The sequence below is a fragment of the Salvelinus sp. IW2-2015 genome, linkage group LG8 (genome assembly GCF_002910315.2).
Source record: "Salvelinus sp. IW2-2015 linkage group LG8, ASM291031v2, whole genome shotgun sequence".
Classification (NCBI taxonomy): Eukaryota; Metazoa; Chordata; class Actinopteri; order Salmoniformes; family Salmonidae; genus Salvelinus; species Salvelinus sp. IW2-2015.
In genome coordinates this window covers 54,121,438-54,144,206 of record NC_036848.1, presented here as the reverse complement: position 1 = coordinate 54,144,206, position 22,769 = coordinate 54,121,438, and the positions used below count along the sequence as shown (strand labels likewise).

General features: G+C 42.2%; 3 protein-coding genes across 3 annotated transcripts in view; 2 read left to right on the top strand and 1 right to left on the bottom strand.

Moving 5' to 3' along the window:
* The window catches only part of LOC111968169 (protein HID1-like), a 32,329-nt gene extending 28,648 nt beyond the window's left edge, over positions 1-3,681 (top strand). The window contains 2 exon segments of the mRNA XM_070445011.1: positions 253-411; positions 1,483-3,681. Of these exon segments, the coding sequence (XP_070301112.1) occupies positions 253-411; positions 1,483-1,546 (223 nt within the window). The 3' untranslated portion in view covers positions 1,547-3,681.
* Positions 3,677-13,586, bottom strand: LOC111968168 (proton channel OTOP3). The gene is made up of 9 exons (XM_023993741.2): positions 12,782-13,586; positions 12,554-12,706; positions 12,219-12,366; positions 6,424-6,560; positions 6,179-6,237; positions 5,716-5,855; positions 4,820-5,511; positions 4,376-4,555; positions 3,677-4,153 (listed from the first exon to the last, which is right to left on the bottom strand). The coding sequence occupies exons 1-9, from the start codon at positions 12,857-12,859 to the stop codon at positions 3,983-3,985; spliced, it is 1,758 nt and encodes a 585-aa protein (XP_023849509.2). The 5' UTR covers positions 12,860-13,586; the 3' UTR covers positions 3,677-3,982.
* Positions 13,587-14,624: 1,038 nt separating this feature from the next.
* Positions 14,625-22,769, top strand: part of LOC111968167 (pre-mRNA splicing regulator USH1G-like) — a 17,401-nt gene continuing 9,256 nt past the window's right edge. The window contains exon 1 of the mRNA XM_023993740.2: positions 14,625-14,913. Within this exon, the coding sequence (XP_023849508.1) occupies positions 14,720-14,913 (194 nt within the window). The 5' untranslated portion in view covers positions 14,625-14,719. The remainder of the gene's footprint in view (positions 14,914-22,769) is intronic.

The window sequence follows — 22,769 nt, the reverse complement described above, 5'->3', positions numbered from 1 at the left end:
GGATTGTGATCTTTCTTGATTGTGGAACCCAGAAGTGATCAGAACACAGTGATCAATAGAATTCACTAGAATTAGATTAGCATAGATGAGAGAGACTACATTTATGGATATTACCTGCCCAAGGACTGCTGTTGAAAATTAGCCGGCTGGCTAAAACTGGCACCTTTTACAGTAATGTTGATTTTAATGTGCACCGTCCCTGTAAAACTAAATGTACTAAAGTAAGTTAAGTGACATGTTTATCTCCTCCAGGGGTCTGACCGACGAGTCAGAGATCCTGAAGTTCCTGCAGCATGGGACCCTGGTGGGCCTGCTGCCTGTACCTCACCCCATCTTAATCAGGAAGTACCAGGCCAACGCGGGCACCGCCATGTGGTTCCGCACATACATGTGGGGAGTAATCTACCTACGGTAAGCAACATGGGCCAAAGGGAAACATTAAGATATTTACAATGGTTAATGATGGTGATAATGTCAATAGACGCAAAGTACCCAATTGGCATAATTGAGTAAATGTATAGATACCTTAATAGAAAGTTACTTAGGTAAAAGTGAAAGTCACGCAGTAAAATACTACTTGAGTAAAAGTCAAAGTATTTGGTTCTAAATATACTTAAGTATCAAAAGTACATGTAATTGCTCAAATATACTTAACTATCAAAAGTTTTTAAAAATCCTTCTATTAAGCAAAGCAGGTGGCACCATTTTCTTGTTTTAAAAATGTATGGATAGCCAACACTCCGACATCATTTACAAACGATGCATTTGTGTTTCGTGAGTCCTCCAGATCAGAGGCAGAAGGGATGACCATGTGTTCTCTTGATAAGTGTGTGAATTGGACCATTTTCCTGTCCTGCTAAGCATTCACAGGGAAAATGTATGGAGTAGAAAGGACATTTATTTTCTTTAGGAATGTAGTGAAGTAAAAGTAGTCAAAAATATAAATAGTTAAGTACAGATACCCCAGAAAACTACTTAAGTAGTACTTTAAAGTATTTTTACTTAAGAACTTTACACCACTGAAAATGCCTAATCCGTATACAAAATGAATAAGACAAGCCACTATAGAGTTCAGACTGAGTTAACACATATTTAGGAGTAATTACATTAGAGGAGTGGGGGTATTCTTGAAAGCAGGATTATTAAATTGGTCAGCTGATTTTGATAAATATAACTTGCTATGCTGGTTAATTTAAGAAAGCTAGCGTTGTATTGGTTGTTATACATTATCATTATATTTCTCAAAATGAAGTTATTTCAAGCAATTTTAGTCATCTGGCTAACTTATTGATCCAGCTTTCTGGACCAGGCCCCCAGCCAGGTCTAGGAACCAGGCCCCCAGCCAGGTCTAGGAACCAGGCCCCCAGCTGTTGGTCAGCCACACCAACTGACCGAGTCACTTATTCCATGAAGCACAGGTGGTGGTTGTCATGGTCACTCAAATCTGATCTTTATTAACAATGACTCTTGTTGTTACCGTAGTAATGTGGATCCCCCGATCTGGTATGACACTGACGTCAGACTGTTTGAGATTCAGAGGATCTAAGTGGAGCTGGTGAACAGGTCTCTACGAATGGCACCCTATCCTGTTCATAGTGCACTACTTTTGACGAGCCCTATGGGCCCCTGTAAAAAGTAGTGCACTACATGGGGGGTAGAACGCCATTTGGGAAGCAGAAAACGTCTCTCTGGACTGGCTGGTTCGCCCTCGGAACCACCAACCGCTCTCTCACCAACTGCCATTTTCAAACCTGAACAGAAGTGTGGAAGAGGAGGATGAGGATTTTCACCAGACACACCTGTTCTAGAAAACAGGAATTTACAGTGTTTGTTTTCTCTATTTTGTTTATTGCGAAGTGCCAACACGTAGAACATGTAACAAACCACTGTCACTAAACCACTTTTCCTACAAGCGGTCTGCTACTACAACTGCCAGAGGATCTGCCATATTAACCCTCTTCTAGTCATGTATTGGCAGCTTTCCAAGGGTATATTCCTTCATTTAACTTGATGTCTATTTTTATTTTTTTGCCAAACAAATACATGTAGACACTACTGTATGTACACTTCCGTACAAAGGTTTGGGGTCACTTAGAAATGTCCTTGTTTTTGAAAAAAAAAAAAAAAAACATCAGATTGATCAGAAATACAGTGTAGACATTGTTAATGTTGTAAATGACTATTGTAGCTGGAAACGGCTGATTTTTTATGGAATATCTACATAGGCGTACAGAGGCCCATTATCAGCAACCATCACTCCTGTGTTCCAATGGCACGTTGTGTTAGGTAATCCAAGTTTATCATTTTTAAAAAGGCTAATTGATCATTAGAAAACCCTTTTGAAATTGTTAGCACAGCTGAAAACGGTTGGTCTGATTTAAAGAAGCAATAAAACTGTCGTTCGTTAGACTAAGTATTGTGAGTATCTGGAGCATCAAATGGTATTAGTTACATGCGCCGAATATAACAGGTGTAGACCTTACAGTGAAATGCTTACTTACAGGCCCCTATCCAACAATACAGTTTAAAAGAGCAGCAGAGCCAGAGAACAGAGCCAGTGTGCTCTGTTCTGTGAAGGGAGTAGTACACAGCGTTGTACGAGATCTTCAGTTTCTTGGCAATTTCTCGCATGGAATAGCCTTAATTTCTCAGAACAGGAATAGACTGACGAGTTTCAGAAGAAAGTTCTTTGTTTCTGGCCATTTGGAGCCTGTAATCGAACCCACAAATGCAGATGCTCCAGGTACTCAACTAGTCTAAAGGTCAGTTTTATTTATTGCTTTTTTAATCAGGACAACAGTTTTCAGCTGTGCTAACATAATTGCAAAAGGGTTTTCTAATGATCAATTAGCCTTTTTTTAAATGATAAACTTGGATTAGCTAACACAACGTGCCATTGGAACACAGGAGTGATGGTTGCTGATAATGGACCTCTGTACACCTATGTAAATATTTCATTCAAAATCAGCCGTTTCCAATTTACAATAGTCATTTACAACATTAACAATGTCTACACTATATTTCTGATCAAACTGATCTTATTTAAATGGACAAAGAATGTGCTTTTCTTTCAAAAACAAGGACATTTCTACGTGTCCCCAAACTTTTGAACGATAGTGTATATGTTACTTAAGATTGTTTAAATGTTTGTTTTAGATGAAGATTTATTGTACTTATTATTTTCAGTTTCTATTCTTGAAATGTTTTTACGGAAAGTTAAATTTTTTTGGTATCCCTTTTATCACAGTAAAGTTCCTTTTCATTTTGTAAGAGTGTGAAATAGAGACTGACTGAGAGAGACTAGAGAGAGACCTGGGGACTGACTGGGACCTCTGTGAACTGACTGAGACCTGAGGACTGACTGGGACCTCCGTGAACTGACTGAGACCTGAGGACTGACTGGGACCTCTGAACTGACTGACTGACCTGAGGACTGACCGGGACCTCCGTGAACTGACTGACAGACCTGGGGACTGACTGGGACCTCCGTGAACTGACTGAGACCTGGGGACTGACTGGGACCTCCGTGAACTGACTAACTGAGACAAGAAGTGATATCTCTGGAATGTATGTATTGGCTTTTGAACTGCAGGCAAATGCTGTTGTATTCTGTCTGATATCATTATGTCAATATTTTCAAAGTACCGGAAACATGTAATAAATAATGTATTACGAATCAAAGTACACATGTTTTTAATGTCAACAGAGAAATGTTTACATGTCTCATCTTTACAGAAATGTGATATTTAGCTAGTCACTAGTAGTCAGTCGGCACAACATTTCACCCAAGGATATGAAAAGGTGGAGGGAGCTCATTGTGGCCTTATGTCTCAGAGGGGAGCAGTTTGTCAGTGTTGTGGTTCCTATCCCTCAGGCAGTGATGAGGGGCTCCATCAGGGCCCCCCCTGTAGAAGACTCCCAGAGGCTGAACCAGGTTCACCAGGATAAACCAGGCAGAGGAGGGGGGAGGGAGGATAGGAGCTCAGCCAGTGATGAGGAGCTCCATCAGGGCCCCCACAGAGTGCATCCTGTAGAAGACTCCCAGAGGCTGAACCAGGTTGACCAGGACAAACCAGGCAGAGAAGCCAAAGAACTGCTTCCCCAGGCCGTTCTCAAACTGGGGGTGGGCTCCAAACGCTGGGATCATCCACAGCTGAGGAGACGGGAGAGAGAAAAGATAGGGGGACAAATTCAATGACATTACATTGGAAAAGGGATAGGGTGTGAATACTAGCCTGATCCCAGATCTGTATGTGCTCCAAGGACAAAGCATAAGAGCTGGCAAGCAAGCACCAACAGATCTGCCACCAGGCTAGGTAAATACTGTGTAACATGATATTACAAGATCAGACGTAATAGCCTTGGCGTCACTCACCATGATATTGGAGAGAATGAGGAAGGCACAGATCTCCTGTGTGACTCTTTTGTACCAGGCCTGTTGTCCTTCCTTGACTTGGCCACCAGGTGGTGCTGTCACTGGCTTTCCCCTCTCCAATAGAGGCATCACTCCTCCTACTTTATTCCTGTCATTTGTATTCTCCATGGTCTTCCTCTTCTGCTTTGGCACATGAGGGGTCACATGTCAATGTATTACTATAGATAAAAGTGTGACTATACTTCCGATTGTAATGATACAGTATGTTGCTATCTCAGGGTACAGAAAGTTATGTAGTAAAGATGGCTGGATGAATACATATTTGTTGTTCTCATATTTTAATTAAAGCAATTTAGTAGGAAAATCAGCCTTGGCCAGAGGGAATTGGAGTCGTCAACATTACTTGAACCATGAAATTGAAGAAGGAGAAGAAGAGTGACTTGCCATGAGTATGCTGATCCGCTCCTTTCCTTTCCCCTTGGTGAGGGCCAGGTTGGGGTGTCGGTGGAGGCCATTGATGATGAAGACATTCTGCAGCAGGAGCTCCAACAGGCTGAGGAGGGAGTAGGAAAGGTCCAGGCTTCCCAGTGGTCTGCTAGGCCCCACAGCCAGAGCAGCCACCAGAGAGAAATAGGACAGGGCAAGCTGGCCCAGTGCTGCCCCAACCAGGAGGGCCACATCCAGGCTACGCGTGGGGTTATTTCCCCTCTCATCTGCCCTCCTCTCCAGCTTATGGACCAACAGGCCAGCCAGGGAGCAGAGGGACATGATGGGCATCACAACTAGATGGTAGCCGTAGAATATCAGAAACGCAGTGTGTCGGTGCTGGCCTCGGTTCACCCAAACTTGATACAGGATGAACACAACCACCCCAGCTATAAGGACCAGACCCCCGAACAACGGCCCGAATAGGATCCCACCTTCGTGGACGATGCGTAGGGTAATCTTCTGGGCATGGTGGGGTATTGACCCAGGGCTCATACGCCTGCCCACATTCTTCCACATCACATAAAGCATGCAGCCTGCCATCAAGTAGTACTCCATGTTGAAGGGATACAGGACTTCGTAACCCTTCCTGAAGAACAGGCACACTGTGTCTGCACTGCACTTGCATAACGTTGCATTTCTCAGCCCTGCTGAAAGGAAATCAGACAGGTTGATGAATCATTTCTTCATAGTATACAGTAGTAATAACATTAGATATTGTTAACATCTTTATAATTCAGTTGTAGGTCCTCCAAATTGTCTGACTCGTGGGCAAGCACAGTTGACCTAATTTCATTGTGATAAAACGTACATAAATGTGTTTTAGTTGTGTAAGGATGTATTACGGTATATACCTGAGTCAGAGCTATCTGCGCTGCGATATGTGGCGCGGCCGTCCTCCTTCTCCATCTCTATCTCCAGATGAACGGTGTCTTCTGTCACCGCGTTCAGCCACAGCAACAGATCTGCGCTCAGAGTAACCATCAGCCCAGACCTGGCGTGGCAGCATAAACACACAAACGTATCACAGTTCAAATGTATTACATAACAATATGAAATGAGATGTATGGATGATTCACTCTGAAATAAACACAGAAAATTGCATAACAATAAGCTACAAATAAACACATAAAATCACACAATAAGCAACAAAGGGGTTCAAGCGTTCACAAACACCAGCAATCCCATTATTACCTGTTTGCTTTGTAATGTATAGGTCCCTATTGGTTCCTTTAGTCAATGCAAATACCATAGATCTCTCCAATATCAACAAGATGATGGTAAATGTTTTTGTAAATGAAATTGAGAGGCATGCACCTGGTAATGATCTTGTGCTTGTGAATACAGTCTTTGGAGTGAGCCCAGAGCAAATAGGTCTACGAAAAGACATTCATTCAAATGTTAAGGAAATGACATTGTCCAAGTCAATACCAGTTTAGAATATAGGTTCAATACAGGTCTCTATTACCAAAGAGATATGATTAACCTGCTTTAAATAAAGGTTCAATCAAATGAAAATGCATTGAAAATAGTCCAAACAAAAGCCAATGATTGATGACTACCTGTAGGCCAAGAAAGGGAGCCTCGATGAAGGGGGCAAGGACTTTAGCAACCGGCTTACACTCCTTCATCATGACATAGTAACCCATCTTGAAGAGATGCATCAGGAGACTGAAGGCGGCAAACAGCATCAGGACCACTGACATAGCAGGGGGTCAGGGGTCAACCAGAAACAGAAGTTTTAGTTTAGAGTTGTGTGCCACATGCTATCCTATTCCCTATGTAGGGCACTCCTTTTGACGAGAGCCCTGTGGGAACAGGGTTCCATTTGAGACGTCTTTCAATAAAGCATTTAAAAATAATGCATAGATATCTGATAGAATGACTAACTACAAACTGTCACAATATAGAAGCCACCCTCATTGAATTGATTGTCCCTATTGAATTACAACGACCCAACCTGCATTCAATCACTATAAAGCATTTATGGACGGATGATGGAAATTAGTGCAGGTGTAACATTCTGGTTCTGACTCCTAACCAAGGCAACCAATCAGCAGGGATGGATATGATGCTACTGGAGCTCATGCAAGTCTTTTATTCTGGGATGACAGACAATATATATAACATTAGATGTTTTAAAATATATATATTTTATAAACAATACAAAAGCATACACATTCAAACAACTACATCACACCTGCCCAGGCCCACTAGCACACACCCCCATCACATTGTCACGTTGGTATAAATGGGTCGGGAGACAGGTGCAGGAATGTGTAATTATTTATTTTTTAATTACCCAAATTACAGCGTGCTGAGTAAAGGCACGGGACGAAAACCAAACAAGCACGATACAAAACAAAGGGTAGAAACCCAAACAAAAGAGCGAGGAGAACCTCGAATAAATAACACAAGCGCACAATGATTAACGCACGGGACGAGACCCATAATCCTCTGCTCAATCCACAATGGCACGAAAGCCCAAAACACACAGCACATGTACTCACACCTACCAACGGACATTGTAACAATAATCAACAGGACAATGGTAAACCAAGGGCACACTTATACAATTACTAATGACTGGGAATCGGGGCCAGGTGTGTGTAATGAAAGTTCCGCAGGGATCCGTGACACACGTGGCCTGAAACTGCACCCTTTTGTTTCTCTTTGTAGCCCAAGCATTTTCATTATTTAAATACTAAATCATTCGATTTTTCCATTGTGTTAATAATGGCGGAATGATTGATTTCCATGTTTTCAGTATACGTTTTTTCAAGATGAGAGATGAGAAGAGAATCATCCAGCCCATTGGGTATCTCACTACACCCCCATACACCATGTCTTGAAATATGCAGACAGATGGATTAAAAGTAAGATCACAGTATAATACTTCTCACAGCCAATGTTCTAGCTCCGCCCAGAACTTCCGGACTTTATAGCATTCCCAGGAAGCATGGATTATTGAGTCATTATTCGTTTTGACTCTGCCATTGTGCTGTAGAATTTGTGAAATGTGTCTCTTGTATAATCAATTCTATACATTAGTTTGTACTGGATTAAGCAGACATTTTTGTTAACTGTACTTTGTGTTAGTTATGCTCCAGCTTTCACTCCATCTTGTGCCAACATCAGTTCTTTTTAAGTCTTGGTTCCAATAGTCGATATTATTTTCTAAGAGATTGTCAGTTGGATAGGCTCTCTGCAAGGTTTTGTATATCTTACCTATCATATGAACATCATTTTCTAACTCAAATAAGATTCCCTCCAGGTTGCTCTGATGTCAAAAAAAGATTTCAAATCAATATTTCGTGATATTTAACTTTTAAGTTGCATGTATTTGAAACTATCTACATTGGTCAGTCCAATTTACTTGTTAATTATGTCATGGAAATACATTTATTTCCTGTTACCAAGTAATTTATAGTTTCTATGCATTTAGATTTCCATGTGGATACATTTATAGGGGATTTCTGAAAAGTTAACCAAGGATTGTTCCATAGGGTTGTGTTTTTAGGAAGTGATATTGGTTCTTGTAGAATACGTTTCCTTTTCTTCCATTTTGTTTTTTAAACTTCGCCCCAGTCTGAGGTCCTGGGGACTCTGGGGCAGGTTTTCATCAAGGATCTCTCCGTACTTTGCTCTGTTAATCTTTCCTTCGATCCAAACTAATCTCCCAGTCCCTGACGCTGAAAAACATCCCCACAGGCCTTCATGTGCCTTTTACTGAGGAGTGGCTTTCGCCTGGCCACTCTACCATAAAGGCCTGATTGGTGGAGTGCTGCAGAGATGGTTGTCCTTCTGGAAGGTTCTCCCATCTCCACAGAGGAACTCTGGAGCTCTTTCAGAGTGAACATCGGGTTCTTGGTTACCTCCTTGACCAAGGCCCTTCTCCCTCGATTGCTCAGTTTGGCCGGGCGGCCAGCTCTAGGAAGAGTCTTGGTGGTTCCAAACTTCTTCCGTTTAAGAATGATGGAGGCCACTGTGTTCTTGGGGACCTTCAATGCTTCAGAAATTATTTGGTACCCTTCCCCAGATCTGTGCCTCGACATAATCCTGTCTTGGAGCTCTACGGATAATTTCTTCGACCTCATTGCTTGGTTTTTGCATTGACATGCACTGTCAACTGTGGGACCTTATATAGACAGGCGTGGGCCTTTCTAAATCATGTTCAATCAATAGAATTTACCACAGGTGGACTCCAATTAAGTTGTAGAAACATCTCAAGGATGATCAATGGAAACAGGATGCACCTGAGCTCAATTTCTCTGTCTCATAGCAAAGGATCTAAATACTTATTTTTATTTTGAATACATTTGCAAAAATGTCTAAAAACCTGTTTTCAGTTTGTCATTATGTGTAGATTGGTGAGGGAAAACAATGTATTTGATAAATTTTAGAATAATGCTGTAACGTAACAAAATGTGGAAAAAGTCAAGGGGTTTGAATACTTTCCCGAAAGCACTGTATGTACCCATTGTTCCTCTTTAGTGTATTTAACTATATCTGGCAAGTAAAAGTCCTGGGTGGCAAGTTGATACAGTTCCAAGTCTGGAAGGTTAAAACCAACCTCAGACTTACAGTAGGTTGATGTAAAACTTTCCTTTTTATTATATGCATTTTAATATGCCCCCATAAAGTTTGCTATAACTGAAAATATTCTTCAGTGAGGTAATTGGTATTCCCGAAAATAAATACAAAACCTTTGGCAGCCATGCCCTTCTGAAGAGTTTTATTCTACCTGTAAGATTTATGAGGTAGATTATAAAATGTAATTAGTTCTGCTTTCATATTGTTGAGTAATAGAATAAAGTTATCTTTATATATTTGTTGTTTGTTGTCACTTATTAAGCATCCTAAGTATTTAGTATTTTCTGTGGTCGACTTAAAGGATTGTTGTAGATAATTAGTAAAACACATTTTTTCCCCTATTGCCATTATTTGGTTTATTATTTCCACGTAAATTTTATATCCTGAGATTTTTTTTATATTCTAAAAAATATTTTTTTAGCGAAGGGGGCATTGAGTTTTCAATATTGGTCAGGTATATCAGGATATCATCTGCAAATATGTGTAGTTTAAATTCATGTTTACCAATACTGATAGCTGTTACGTTTGGGTCCTGTCTCTAATTCTTTCTGCAAGCGGTTCAATTGCCAGTGCAAACTGGAGGGGGAAAGGGCACATTCCTGTCTTGTGCACCTGTCTAAAGCAATTTCATCAGATAATGTATTATTTGTGTATATTTTTGCTTTAGGACATTCATACAACATGTTTATATAATGTATTAACTCAGCTGGAAAGTTGAACGCTTCCAAAGTGTTGAATAGAAAAGGCCATTCAAGACAGTCAAAAGTATTTCCGGCATCAACAGCCATTATTGATAAATCAATATCTTATTTTTTTTGCGTATTGTATTAAACTGAAACATGTTCTTATATTTGTTTGTAAGTGTCTATTTGTAATAAATCCTGTTTGATTGATATGTGTCAAGTCTGGTAGGACTTTTGCCATTCTATTGCTTATAAGCTTTGTTATTATTTAATGTCACAATTTACTAAACTTATGGGTCTATATTCAGCAGGGGACCTTCCAGATTTTCCTGGTTTTAATATAAGTGAAATACCTGTTTGATGCATGGAACCAGGAAATACTGAATTGAGTGAGGTATGTATTCTATGGGAAAGCCCATCCATTCCTGGTGTTTTTCTCCATGCAAATGTTTCAACAGGATCTAATATTTATTCTTGGGTGATCTCTGTTTTTAGTGATCATTTTCTGTCTGCTGATAGTTGCTTCAGACTTGTTGAGTCTAAGAAGGCTGTAGCATCCGTCCAATTGTCGTTTAATTCTGATTGATATACATTTTCACAGAAGCTTTTTGAAATGGTAATTAATCGCGTTGTTTCTGAATGACCACTTTTCTATCTTTATCTTTGAAGATTATAACTGGTTTAGTGTGTATTCGTTTTGTGACGGCTGTGAGATATTTACCAGGTGTATTTACCATGAAGTTGCATGCTGTAGTTGTTTGCTCTCTTCAAAAGAAAGCCATCAATTTTATTTTATTCTTTATCTTGTACATATATTTTTGATGGGCTTTTTCTAAAATAGGAATTTCCTTGTCTTTTTCTTTTATTTTAAATTCTAAATCAGATTAAACGTTTGCCAAGTATGAGATTATCACCCCCCCCTAACGTATGCCTTAAAGGCATCCCAAGTCGGCTTTCCTCTGTCTCCGTCTACATTTGTAATGGTAAAGGTTTAAATTTTTGCGTTAATGTATTTAAGACATTATGGATCCAGAAGATGAGTTCTTTTCATTCTCCAAATGTTGTCACTTAAGTGTATTTTCTATTGGTGAAATTAAACATGACACCGGAGAATGATCCGATATCACTATATCATTTATTTTTTTAATCCAGTAAATTGTTGAGTGCATTTTGGGAAATTAAAATGTAGTCAATTCTTGAATAGCTTTTCTTACTTTGAGAAAAAAATGGAATAGTCTTTTGCATTTAGGAATAATTTCCTCCAAGTGTCCTGTAAATCATTTGTGGAGGTTTTTTCAGCCTCTTTATAGGCTTCCTAAAATTGCCTTTTTTATATACTACATCTATCAACCTTATTGAATGTATAGTTTAAATGTATAATTTATAAATGTATCATTCATAAATGTATCATTTAAATGTATCATTTATAAATGTATAATTTATATGTATAATTTATAAATGTATAATTTAAATATATAATTTATACATGTATAATTTATATGTATAATTTATATGTATAATTTATATGTATAATTTAAATGTATAATTTAAGTCAGCTGCTAAAATAATAGTTCCTGTCTGGATTTGATCTCATATAACTTGAATTGTATCTATATATATTTTTTATCCGGTCGGATAAACACTCCAAACCTCCTACCTGACAGCTTGGAGGCGTCCGCATGGTCCGAAAGCACAACCTCCGTCCCCAGCTAAAGTTGCACCCCAAGCAGTATATAGCTACAATTTTCCCCAGTTTCTTATTCAAATAAATACTCAATAAGTAGCCTATAAGGCATAATCCATGACATGTGTTTCTATCTGTCTATTCAAACCCTAAAGTACCGTAAATATAACTCCAAGTTTCAAGTTTTATGAGTTGTATGTACAGGATACACTTGGTATACACCGTCCAATGAAATACTTTCTTGTAGGTTCCTTCTCGACAATGTAGCAACAATTAGAAATGATAAAAGACAAGAATACGAACATAAAGTAAAATAGCTCAGTAAAACAGAGTAAGTTATATTTATAATACATGAAGGTACAATTTATAGTCCAAATAATAATCCAAGAGGGCCTACCTGTGACAGTGATTCCCCCAGCATGGTGGTCTTTATGTGGGCATATCCCAGGTTTCCTCCTGGCCCAGAGTAGGTACCACAGCATCCAGGCCAGGCTGAAGCCCATCAGCAGCAACATGAAGACCTGGGGCTCCTGGAGCCTGAGGCCCTGAGGGTTGAAGTCTCAGTTAAGGGACCACACATGCAAACAGGAATGCTCAAGCTGTAACATACAGTATGCCAGTGCACAGACTATTAGGACATGTTGCTATGAGTTCATTAGAGAGAATTAAAACTAAGCTTAATTGCACATTTTATCCCAAGTGAGTGCTGGTCTTGTTTCATATTTCTTTAACCTGAGGGTTGAAGGCCTGGCCAGCTACCAGAGCTGCCCCAAGGAGGACAACGTTGAGGCCCAGGAGCCCGGAGAGCAGCCGTCTCCCACTGGGGGCCCACACCAGGACTGGGTCTGGGTGCGTATGGTTTCCGGATCCCTCCTCTTCCTCCTCCTCCTCCTCCTCCTCCTCCTCCTCCTCCTCCTCAGCCTTGCACTGACTTCCAGGGTCTATGTTGTCGGCTGTCGCAGTGGTACCAGACTCCTGGCACTGACTTCCAGGGTCCATGGTGTCGGCTGTCGCTGTGGTACCACGCTCTGAATCCATACTTACAGACTTTAATTAGTCTGACTCCTTTTACTTTCACTATATCCACTCTGCAGCTCCCTTTTTCAACCTCTCAATGTCTCTCTCTCCCTCTCTTGCTCTCCTTGTATCTCTCATTAATCCATTCTGTATCTAGCAGTCTCTCTTGTTCTTTCTCTCTTCCTCATAATTCAAATGTAATGAGCATTAGGAAGCTGGACCTACCCAGCAAGTGTGTGTATTAAAATGCAGGTGAAAAACCTAACCTGCACTCCCATTGGTAGTCCCAAGGTTGTGTAGATGTGGCGGAATCCTATATGTGGGACTAATCATGCCACGCCTTTAATACAATAAATAGTCTTCTGTTAGTCTGTGTACCAAATGGCAGCATATTCCCTTTATAGTGCACTACATTTACCATGGCCCTATAGGGCTCTGGTCAAAAGTAGTGCACTATATAGGGAATATGCTGGCATTTGGGACACACACAATAAATCTCAGTTGACTTATGTTGCACGTTGACCTTAGTGTTTTCATTGTTCAAATAAACCATGAATGAATGCTCAAAGCCAGCTGTGCAGCGAGTGGATGTCACCATGAATCACTCATGTAGTGTTCATTTTTATATTGTTTATTTCACTTTTGTTCATTATCTATTTCACTTGCTTTGGCAATGTAAACATGTGTTTCCTGTGCCAATAAAGCCCCTTAAATTGAAAATTGAGAGAGAAAAGAGAGAGTGTGTGTGTGTGTGTGTGTGTGTGTGTGTGTGTGTGTGTGTGTGTGTATCTCAGGACAACAGGGCAGGAACCAAGAAGAGACAGAACAAAAGTCAATCGTTCCTTTTATAACCTTTTTTTATTTAAAATCATTTGTTGACCAATCACAGACCAAATCTGAGCAACACGGCCAATTAAATCATACCAACCAACATCTGCTAGGAGCGGGTCACACCTTGATGTGATGACCTGAGGTAGTGGTCTGACTCACTCTGAACAGACAAATTATCACAGAGATATATTACACATCACACACTACATCCATTTAGAAGGCATCAAAGTTCCCACCAGAGAACAAGTTCCAGATAGATACCAAACACGGGTCCAAAAGGTGTTATATTCTAACACACATTTTTAAAAGACAGTTCTTTGGATTCTTTGTTGTTTGCAATTCAATTATTCAAAGAACTCTGTCATGTGTGAGCATGTCTCCAATGGATACGTAGAGCCTGTGTGGTTTTTGGTGAAATGTTTGTCCAATGTGTGGTTATGTATACCAAAGGAAAAACGTCAGTGCCTGTTACTGCTTGTTTGAACACAGCCCAGCACTATTCACTGACTGCAGAATGTGTTTATATTAGCTAGATGTAGCAGAAGATAACAACTCATATTCTGATACTAAAGTCATAAAAGCATACTCGTCAGGCTACTGTTGAATCATTTCCGTGTTCTGAGCTAGTAATCTACTGTACAGTGACACATGTTATTAAAATGCAATAATGAATAATGGCATTACTAATTGATTCAGTAAAATTAGCCGGGCCTAATTTAAATTGTTAGGCTACTATTCAGAATTGAATACTGTTAATGGATAAAAATGCATTCACAATTCATTAGCTAACTAAGGTTCAAACTAAAACAAATGATTACAGCGAGATCTCCATGATCTGCACAGGTTTAAGGCTGTCAACTTCTCTGAACCCCTCCCTGTTTGACAACCGTCTGGTGTGTCCCCCTGGCAACCGCTCTGGCGCTCTGTAGTACCTGCCTCCTTCCTGAGGGAAGCATCAACCTACGACCCAACGGAACACCGAGCGTCTTGTACAAACTTGCCCCCTCGGAGGGAAAGCTCTTACCACACCTAGATGCCAAATAACTGACCATGAGCCAGGCTATCAGAGCCGTAGGCACTATGAACGACAAGTACCACCGGGCAGCCCGGGATGGCTACCTGGACCTACTCAGAGAGGCCACTCGGAAGCAGCTCAACGCGCCCGATGAAGACGGAATGACACCGACGTTATGGGCTGCGTACCACGGCAACCTTGACGCGCTCCGGCTCGTTGTGGAAAGAGGGTAAGTTTCGTTACGTTTCCTAAGCAGCCGATAAAGCCTATAGCTTCTCTTGCGAGGAAGTAACAAGGCAACTAATTTAAAATGTAGCTCAGGTGTCCCGATTGCAAATTGGCCTACCAGTTGAAGTATCAACAAACAGGTGTGGAGGTGCATTGTCGCATGTCAGTGCAGCGTGCGCAGAGGCAAGTTTGCAATTTATGCACAGTATCTTCTCACTTCCTTCCACCTGAAAGGGCAGAGTCAGAGCAATATAGCCTAGACCAGAGACATGCAATTATGTATATGTTTATAGTCAGACCCCTTGACCTTTTCCACATTTAGTTACATTACAGCCTTATTCTAAAATTGATTAAATCGATTTTCCCCCTCATCAATCTACACACAATACCCCATGATGAGAAAGCAAAAGCAGGTTTTTATAAATGTTTGTAAAAGTATTACAAATAAAAAACTGAAATATCACATTTACATAAGTATTCAGACCCTTTACTCAGTACTTTGTTGAAGCACCTTTGGCAACAGGTGCTTCAACAAACAGCCTTGAGTCTTCTTGGGAATGAAGCTACAAGCTTGGCCCAGCTGTATTTGGGGAGTTTCTCCCATTCTTCTCTGCAGATCCACAAGCTAAGTCAGGTTCTCTCCAGAGATTGGGTTTAAGTCCGGGCTCAGGCTGGACCACTCAAGGACATTCAGACACTTGTCCCGAAGCCACTCCTGCGTTATCTTGGCTGTGTGCTTAGGGTTGTTGTCCTGTTGGAAGGTGAACCTTCGCCCCAGTCTGAGGTCCTAAGCGCTCTGGAGCAGGTTTTCATCAAAGATCTCTCTGTACTTTGCTCCATTCATCTTTCCCTCGATCCTGACTAGTCTCCCAGTCACTGCCGCTGAAGAACATCCCCACAGCATGATGTTGCCATCACCATGCATCACATAGGGATGGTGACATGTTTCCTCCAGATGTGATGCTTGGCATTCAGACCAAAGAGTTCAATCTTGATTTTATCAGACCAGAGAATCTTGTTTCTCATGGTCTGAGAGTCCTTTAGGTGCCTTTTTGGCAAACTCCAAGCAGGCAGTAATGTGCCTTTTACTGAGGAGTGTCTTCCGTCTGGCCACTCTACCATAAAGGCCTGATTGGTGGAGTGCTGCTGAGATGGTTGTCCTTCGGGAAGGTTCTCCCATCTCCACAGAGGAAGACTTGAGCTCTGTCAGAGTGACCATCGGGTTCCTGGTCACCTTTGGTGGTTCCAAACTTCTTCCGTTTAAGAATGATGGAGGCCACTGTGTTCTTGGGGATCTTGTGAAACAGAATGCACCTAAGCTCAATTTCGAGTCTCATAGCAAAGGGTCTGAATTCCTATGTAGACTAAGGTAGTCTTTTTTTATATTTTTAATAAATTTTCAAAAACTTCTAAAAACCTGTTTTCAGTTTGTCATTATGGGGTATAGTGTGTAGATAGATGAGGATTTTTATTTATTTAATCTATTTTAGAGTAAGGCTGTTAACGTAACAAAATGTGGAAAAAGTCAAGGCGTCTGAATTCTTTCTCGAATGCACTGTATATTTCTGTTGGTCCAGGAATCGAACTCGCTATCCTGGCATTGAACTGCAGAAGAAAACCTTCAGTCAACTGGTTCAGATTACTGCCTAGGAACAACATTTACATTCAAACGGCCACTTTAGTGCCAGCTCAGGATTTATGTCTGCTAATTTGACCCTCCTCACCCCGTCCAATAGGGCTGTTAATGTGATGGACACCTCTGTGTTCCCATTTTAACAGCCTAATTTAAAGGCAAATGTCACTGACAGGAGGATGGCCTGCTAACCAATAGTCTCTCAGACACCAATGCAAGCGTGTACACACACACACACACACACACACACACACACACACACACACACACACACACACACACACACACACACCTCTATGGAAGTAGCGGTGGAAAGGGAAAGGGGGATACCTAGTCAGTTGTACAACTGAACGCCTTCAACTGAAATGTGTCTTCCGCATTTAACCCAACCCCTCTGAATCAGAGAGGTGCGGGGCAGGGGCTGCCTTAATGGCAGTAGTAGTATGAGTATAGGACTGTAGCGGAGCATGAAGACTAGGTTGTTTCATCTATCATTACTAAATTAATCCTTCATATGTGGACCTCCAGTCATTCATTGACGGTAGCTCTGATTCTGAGTTGAATGGAGGCATCTCATCCTGTCTCACAGGGCCTCCCTTCCTAGATAATAAATCCAGCTCAATTACATGAGATGCTTGTTTTCATTCAGACCGGCTGTTGAAAGGGCCCACTCCTCCACCACATTGTTAGCCTGCAGGTTAGCTCGGACTCCTGTCCTTGTGAGCTACAGTAGTAGGCAGCTACAGCCAGATGACGGCTATAATCTTGGTTCCCCACACAAACCACTTGGCTACCGAGTGGCGCAGCAAATCAAATCAAATGTTATTAGTCACATGCGCCGAATACAACAGCTGTAGATCTTACAGTGAAATGCTTACTTACGAGCCCTTAACCAACAATGCAGTAATTTAAAAAAAAAATGGATAAGAATAAGAGATAAAAGTAACAAGTAATTAAAGAGCAGCAGTAAAACAACAATAGCGAGACTATACATTTTACATTTTTTTTACATTTTAGTCATTTAGCAGACGCTCTTATCCAGAGCGACTTACAGTAGAGTGCATACATTTTATTACATTTTTACATACTGAGACAAGGATATCCCTACCGGCCAAACCCTCCCTACCGGCCAAACCCTCCCTAACCCGAACGACGCTATGCCAATTGTGCGTCGCCCCACGGATCTCCCGGTTGCGGCCGGCTGCGACAGAGCCTGGGCGTGAACCCAGCCCAGCCTGGGCGCGAACCCAGAGACTCTGGTGGCGCAGCTAGCACTGCGATGCAGTGCCCTAGACCACTGCGCCACCCGGGAGACATACACAGGGGGGTACCGTTTCAGAGTCAATGTTCGGGGGCACCGGTTAGTTGAGGTAATATGTATATGTAGCTACAGTGCCTTGCAAAAGTATTCATCCCCCTTGGCGTTTTTCCTATTTTGTTGCATTACAACCTGTAATTTAAATGGATTTTAATTTGGATTTCATGTAATAATGTATGTAAATAATGTAAAACGGAGAAGTGGTGCGTGCATATGTATTCACCCCCTTTGCTATGAAGCCCCTAAATAAGATCTGGTGCAACCAATTACCTTCAGAAGTCACATAATCAGTTAAATAAAGTCCACCTGTGTGCAATCTAAGTGTCACATGATCAGTCACATGATCTCAGTATATATGTTCTGAAAGGTCCCAGAGTCTGCAACACCACTAAGCAAGGGGCACCACCAAGCAAGCGGCACCATGAAGACCAAGGAGCTCTCCAAACAGGTCATTGACAAAGTTGTGGAGAAGTGCAGATCAGGGTTGGGTTATAAAAAAATATCAAAAACGTTGAACATCCCACGGAGCACCATTAAATCCATTATTTAAACATTTAAAGAACTTGGCACCACAACAAACCTGCCAAGAGAGAGCCGCCGACCAAAACTCCCGGACCAGGCAAAGAGGGCATTAATCAGAGAGGCAAAAAAGAGAGACTAAAGATAACCCTGCAGGAGCTGCACAGCTCCACAGCGGAGACTGGAGTCTCTGTTCATGGGACCACTTTAAGTCGTACACTCCACAGAGCTGGGCTTTACGGAAGAGTGGCCAGAAAAAAGCTATTGTTTAAAGACAAAAATAAGCAAACACGTTTGGTGTTCGCCAGAAGGCATGTGGGAGACTCCTCAAACATATGGAAGAAGGTACTCTGTTCAGATGAGAATAAGATTGAGCTTTTTGGCCATCAAGGAAAACGCTATGTCTGGTGGAAACCGAACACATCTCATCACCCAGAGAACATCATCCCATGGTGGTGGCAGCATCATGCTGTGTGGATGTTTTTCGTCGGCAGGGACCGGGAAACTTGTCAGAATTTAAGGAATGATGGATGGCGCTAAATACAGGGAAATTCTTGAGGGAAACCTGTTTCAGTCCCAGAAATTTGAGACAGGGACGGAGGTTCACCTTCCAGCAGGACAATGACCCTAAGCATACTGCTAAAGAAACACTCGAGCGGTTTAAGGGGAAACATTTAAATGCCTTGGAATGGCCTAGTCAAAGCCCAGACCTCAATCCAATTGAGAATCTGTTCTATGACTTAAAGACTGCTGTACAGCAGCGGAACCCATCCAACTTGAAGGAGCTGGAGCAGTTTTGCCTTGAAGAATGGGCAAAATTCCCAGGGGCTAGATGTGCCAAGCTTATAGAGACATACCCCAAGAGTCTTTCAACTGTAATGTCTGCAAAAGGTGGCTCTACAAAGTATTGACTGTGGGGGGGGGATGAATAGTTATGCACGTTCAAGTTTTCTTTTCTTTTTTGTCTTATTTCTTGTTTGTTGCACAATAAAAAATATTTTGCATCTTCAAAGTGGTAGGCATGTTGTGTAAATCAAATGATACAAACCTCCCAAAAATCAATTTTAGTTCCAGGTTGTAAGGCAACAAAATAGGAAAAATTCCAAGGGGGGTGAATACTTTCACAAGCCACTGTAGAGTTATTAAAGTGATTATGCATAGATGATAACAACAGAGAGTAGCAGCGGTGAAAAAGAGGGGGGGGGGGCAATGCAGATAGTCTGGGTAGCCATTTGATTAGATGTTCAGGAGTCTTATGGCTTGGGGGTAGAAGCTGTTTAGAAGCTTCTTGGACCGAGACTTGGCGCTCCGGTACCACTTGCCGTGTGGTAGCAGAGAGAACAGTCTATGACCAGGGTGGCTGGAGTCTTTGACAATTTTTAGGGCCTTCCTTTGAGACCGCCTGGTGTAGAGGTCCTGGATGGCAGGAAGCTTGGCCCCAGTGATGTACTGGGCCGTACGCACTACCCTCTGTAGTGCCTTGCGGTCGGAGGCTGAGCAGTTGCCGTACCAGGCAGTGATGCAACCAGTCAGGATGCTCTCGACGGTGCAACTGTAGAGCCTTTTGAGGATCTGAGTACCCATTCCAAATCTTTTCAGTTTCCTTGAGGGGGAATAGGTTTTGTCATGCCCTCTTCACGACTGTCTTGGTGTGCTTGGATCATGTTAGTTTGTTGGTGATGTAGACACCAAGGAACTTGAAGCTCTCAACCTGCTCCACTGCAGCCCCATCGATGAGAATGGCGGCGTGCTTTGTCCTCTTTTTCCTGTAGCACACAATCATCTACTTTGTCTTGATCACGCTGAGGGAGTCAATGAATAACATTCTCACATAGGTGTTCCTTTTGTCCAGGTGGGTAAGGGCATTGTGGATTGCAATAGAGATTTCATCATCTGTGGATCTGTTAGGGTGGTATGCAAATTGGAGTGGGTCTAGGGTTTCTGGGATAATTGTGTTGATGTGAGCCATGACCAGCCTTTCAAAGCACTTCATGGCTACGGACGTGAGTGCTATGGGTCGGTAGTCATTTAGGCAGGTTACTTTAGTGTTCTTGGGCACAGATACTATGGTTGTCTGCTTAAAACATGTTGGTATTACAGACTCGGACAGGGAGAGGTTGAAAATGTCAGTGAAGACACTTGCCAGTTGGTCAGCGCATGCTCGCAGTACACGTCCTGGTAATCTGTCTGCCCTGCTGCCTTGTGAATGTTGACCTGTCTAAAGGTCTTACTCACATCGGCTGCGTTGAGCGTGATCACACAGTCTTCCAGAACAGCTGGTGCGCTCATGCATTTCAGTGTTATTTACCTCCAAGCGAGCATAGAAGTTGTTAAGCTCGCCTGGTAGGCTCATGTCACTGGGCAGCTTTCGGCTGTGCTTCTCTTTGTATTCTGTAATGGTTTGCAAGCCCTGCCACATCCGATGAGCGTCAAAGCCGGTGTAGTACTGTTCGATCTTAGTCCTGTATTGATGCTTTGCCTGTTTGATGGTTCGTCGGAGGGCATAGCAGGATTTCTTATAAGCTTCCGGGTTAGAGTCCCGCTCCTTGAAAGCGAACATATTCCAGTCTGTGCTAGCAAAACAGTCCTGTAGCTTAGCATCTGCTTCATCTGACCACTTTTTCATTGTTCGAGTCACTGGTGCTTCCTGCTTTCATTTTTGCTTGTAAGCAGGAATCCGAAGGATAGAATTATGGTCACATTTGCCAAATGGAGAGCGAGGGTAGAGTTTTGTATGTGTCTCTGTGTGAGTGGAGTAAAGGTGGTCCAGAGTTTTTTTCCCCTCTGGTTGCACATTTAACATGCTGATAGAAATTTGGTAAGACAGATTTAAGTTTCCCTGTGTTAATGTCCCCGGCTACTAGGAGCACCGCTTCTGGGTGAACGTTTTCCTGTTTGCTTATGGCGGAATACAGCTCATTCAGTGCGGTCTTATTGCCAGCATCAGTCTGTGGTGGTATGTAGACAGCTACGAAAAATACAGATGAAACTCTCTAGGTGGATAGTGTGGTCTTTAGCTTATCATGAGATACTCTACCTCAGGCGAGCAAAACCTCGAGACTTCCTTAGATATCGTGCACCAGCTGTTATTTACAAAAATACATAGTCCTCTGCCCCTTGTCTTACCAGACGCCGCTGTTCTGTCCTGCTTATAGAGCGTATAACCAGCCAGCTGTATGTTGATAATGTCATTGTTCAGCCATGACTCAATGAAGCTTAAGATATTACAATTTTGAATGTCCCATTAAACTACCAATCTTCCGCGTAGGTCATTGATTTTTTTCTCCCAAAGATTGCACGTTTGCTAGCAGAATGGAGGGAAATGGGGGTTTATTCGATTGGCTTCGAATTCTCAGAAGGCAGCCCGCCCTCTGGCCCCTTTTTCTCCGCCTTCTCTTCACGCAAATGAATGTCATCTGGGAAGTATGTCATTCACATCAGGCTCGTCGGACTCGTTAAAGGAAAAATAGGATTCTGCCAGTCCGTGGTGAGTAATCACAGTTCTGATGCCCAGAAGTTTTTTTTTCGGTCATAAGAGACGGTAGCAGCAATATTATATACACAATAAGTAAAAAAATAAGTTACAAACAACGCAAAGAAACAAACAAAAAAACACAATTGGTTACGAATACGTAAAACGTCAGCCTTGTTCTCCGGCGCCATCTTGTATCTCAGTGCTAGAGGCGTCACTACAGACCCTGGTTCAATTCCAGGCTGTGTCACAACCGGCCGTGATTGGAAGTCCCATAGGGCGGCGCACAATTGGCCCAGTGTCATTAGGGTTTGGCCCGGGGTAGGCCGTCATTTAAATAAGAATTTGTTTTTAACTGACTTGCCTAGTTAAATAAAGGTTAAAAAATGGTTTTAAAATACATCACCTAGTCAGAAGGTCCTGTACGGTCACAATACACCCTCAGCAGTCTAGCAATGGTGCTTTCTGACTTCCAATGGGAAACAAGAGAGACACGGGATTTAGGAGTAAGGCTGTATTATCGTTTGATAAGTCAGCCAGTCTTTCAGCTACCGAAGCTCCTTTGTGCATGTGTACAGACAGTACAGGTAAAAAGACCTCTCTTTTGTTGAAGGTTTAAGTGCTGGACAAGCAGGTGTGGATGGAAGGGCTATAATGCCTATTTAGAGAGCCTTTTGACAACCCACTATGGTGGAGACAGCACCCAGGAGAACCAGAGTAGAAGACGAGGAGGAGGGTAGAGGGAGAGGACAGGAGGAGGAGGGTGAGAGAGAGGACAGGAGGAGGGGGTAGGGGGAGAGGAACAGGAAGGAGGGGGGTGGGGGAGAGGACAGGAGGAGGGGGGTAGGGGGAGAGGACAGGAGGAGGGGGTAGAAGAGAGAGGACAGGAGGGGGGGTAGGGGGAGAGAGGACAGG

Bases quoted from the DNA above. Each gene is read 5' to 3' on its own strand.
- LOC111968168 (XM_023993741.2), bottom strand. From the start codon at position 12,859: ATGGATTCAGAGCGTGGTACCACAGCGACAGCCGACACCATGGACCCT. The intron at 12,367-12,553 runs GTTAAAGAAATA...TTCAACCCTCAG, and splicing joins GCCAGGCCTTCAACCCTCAG to GGCCTCAGGCTCCAGGAGCC. The intron at 6,561-12,218 runs GTAGGCCCTCTT...CTGCTATGTCAG, and splicing joins TGGGGGAATCACTGTCACAG to TGGTCCTGATGCTGTTTGCC.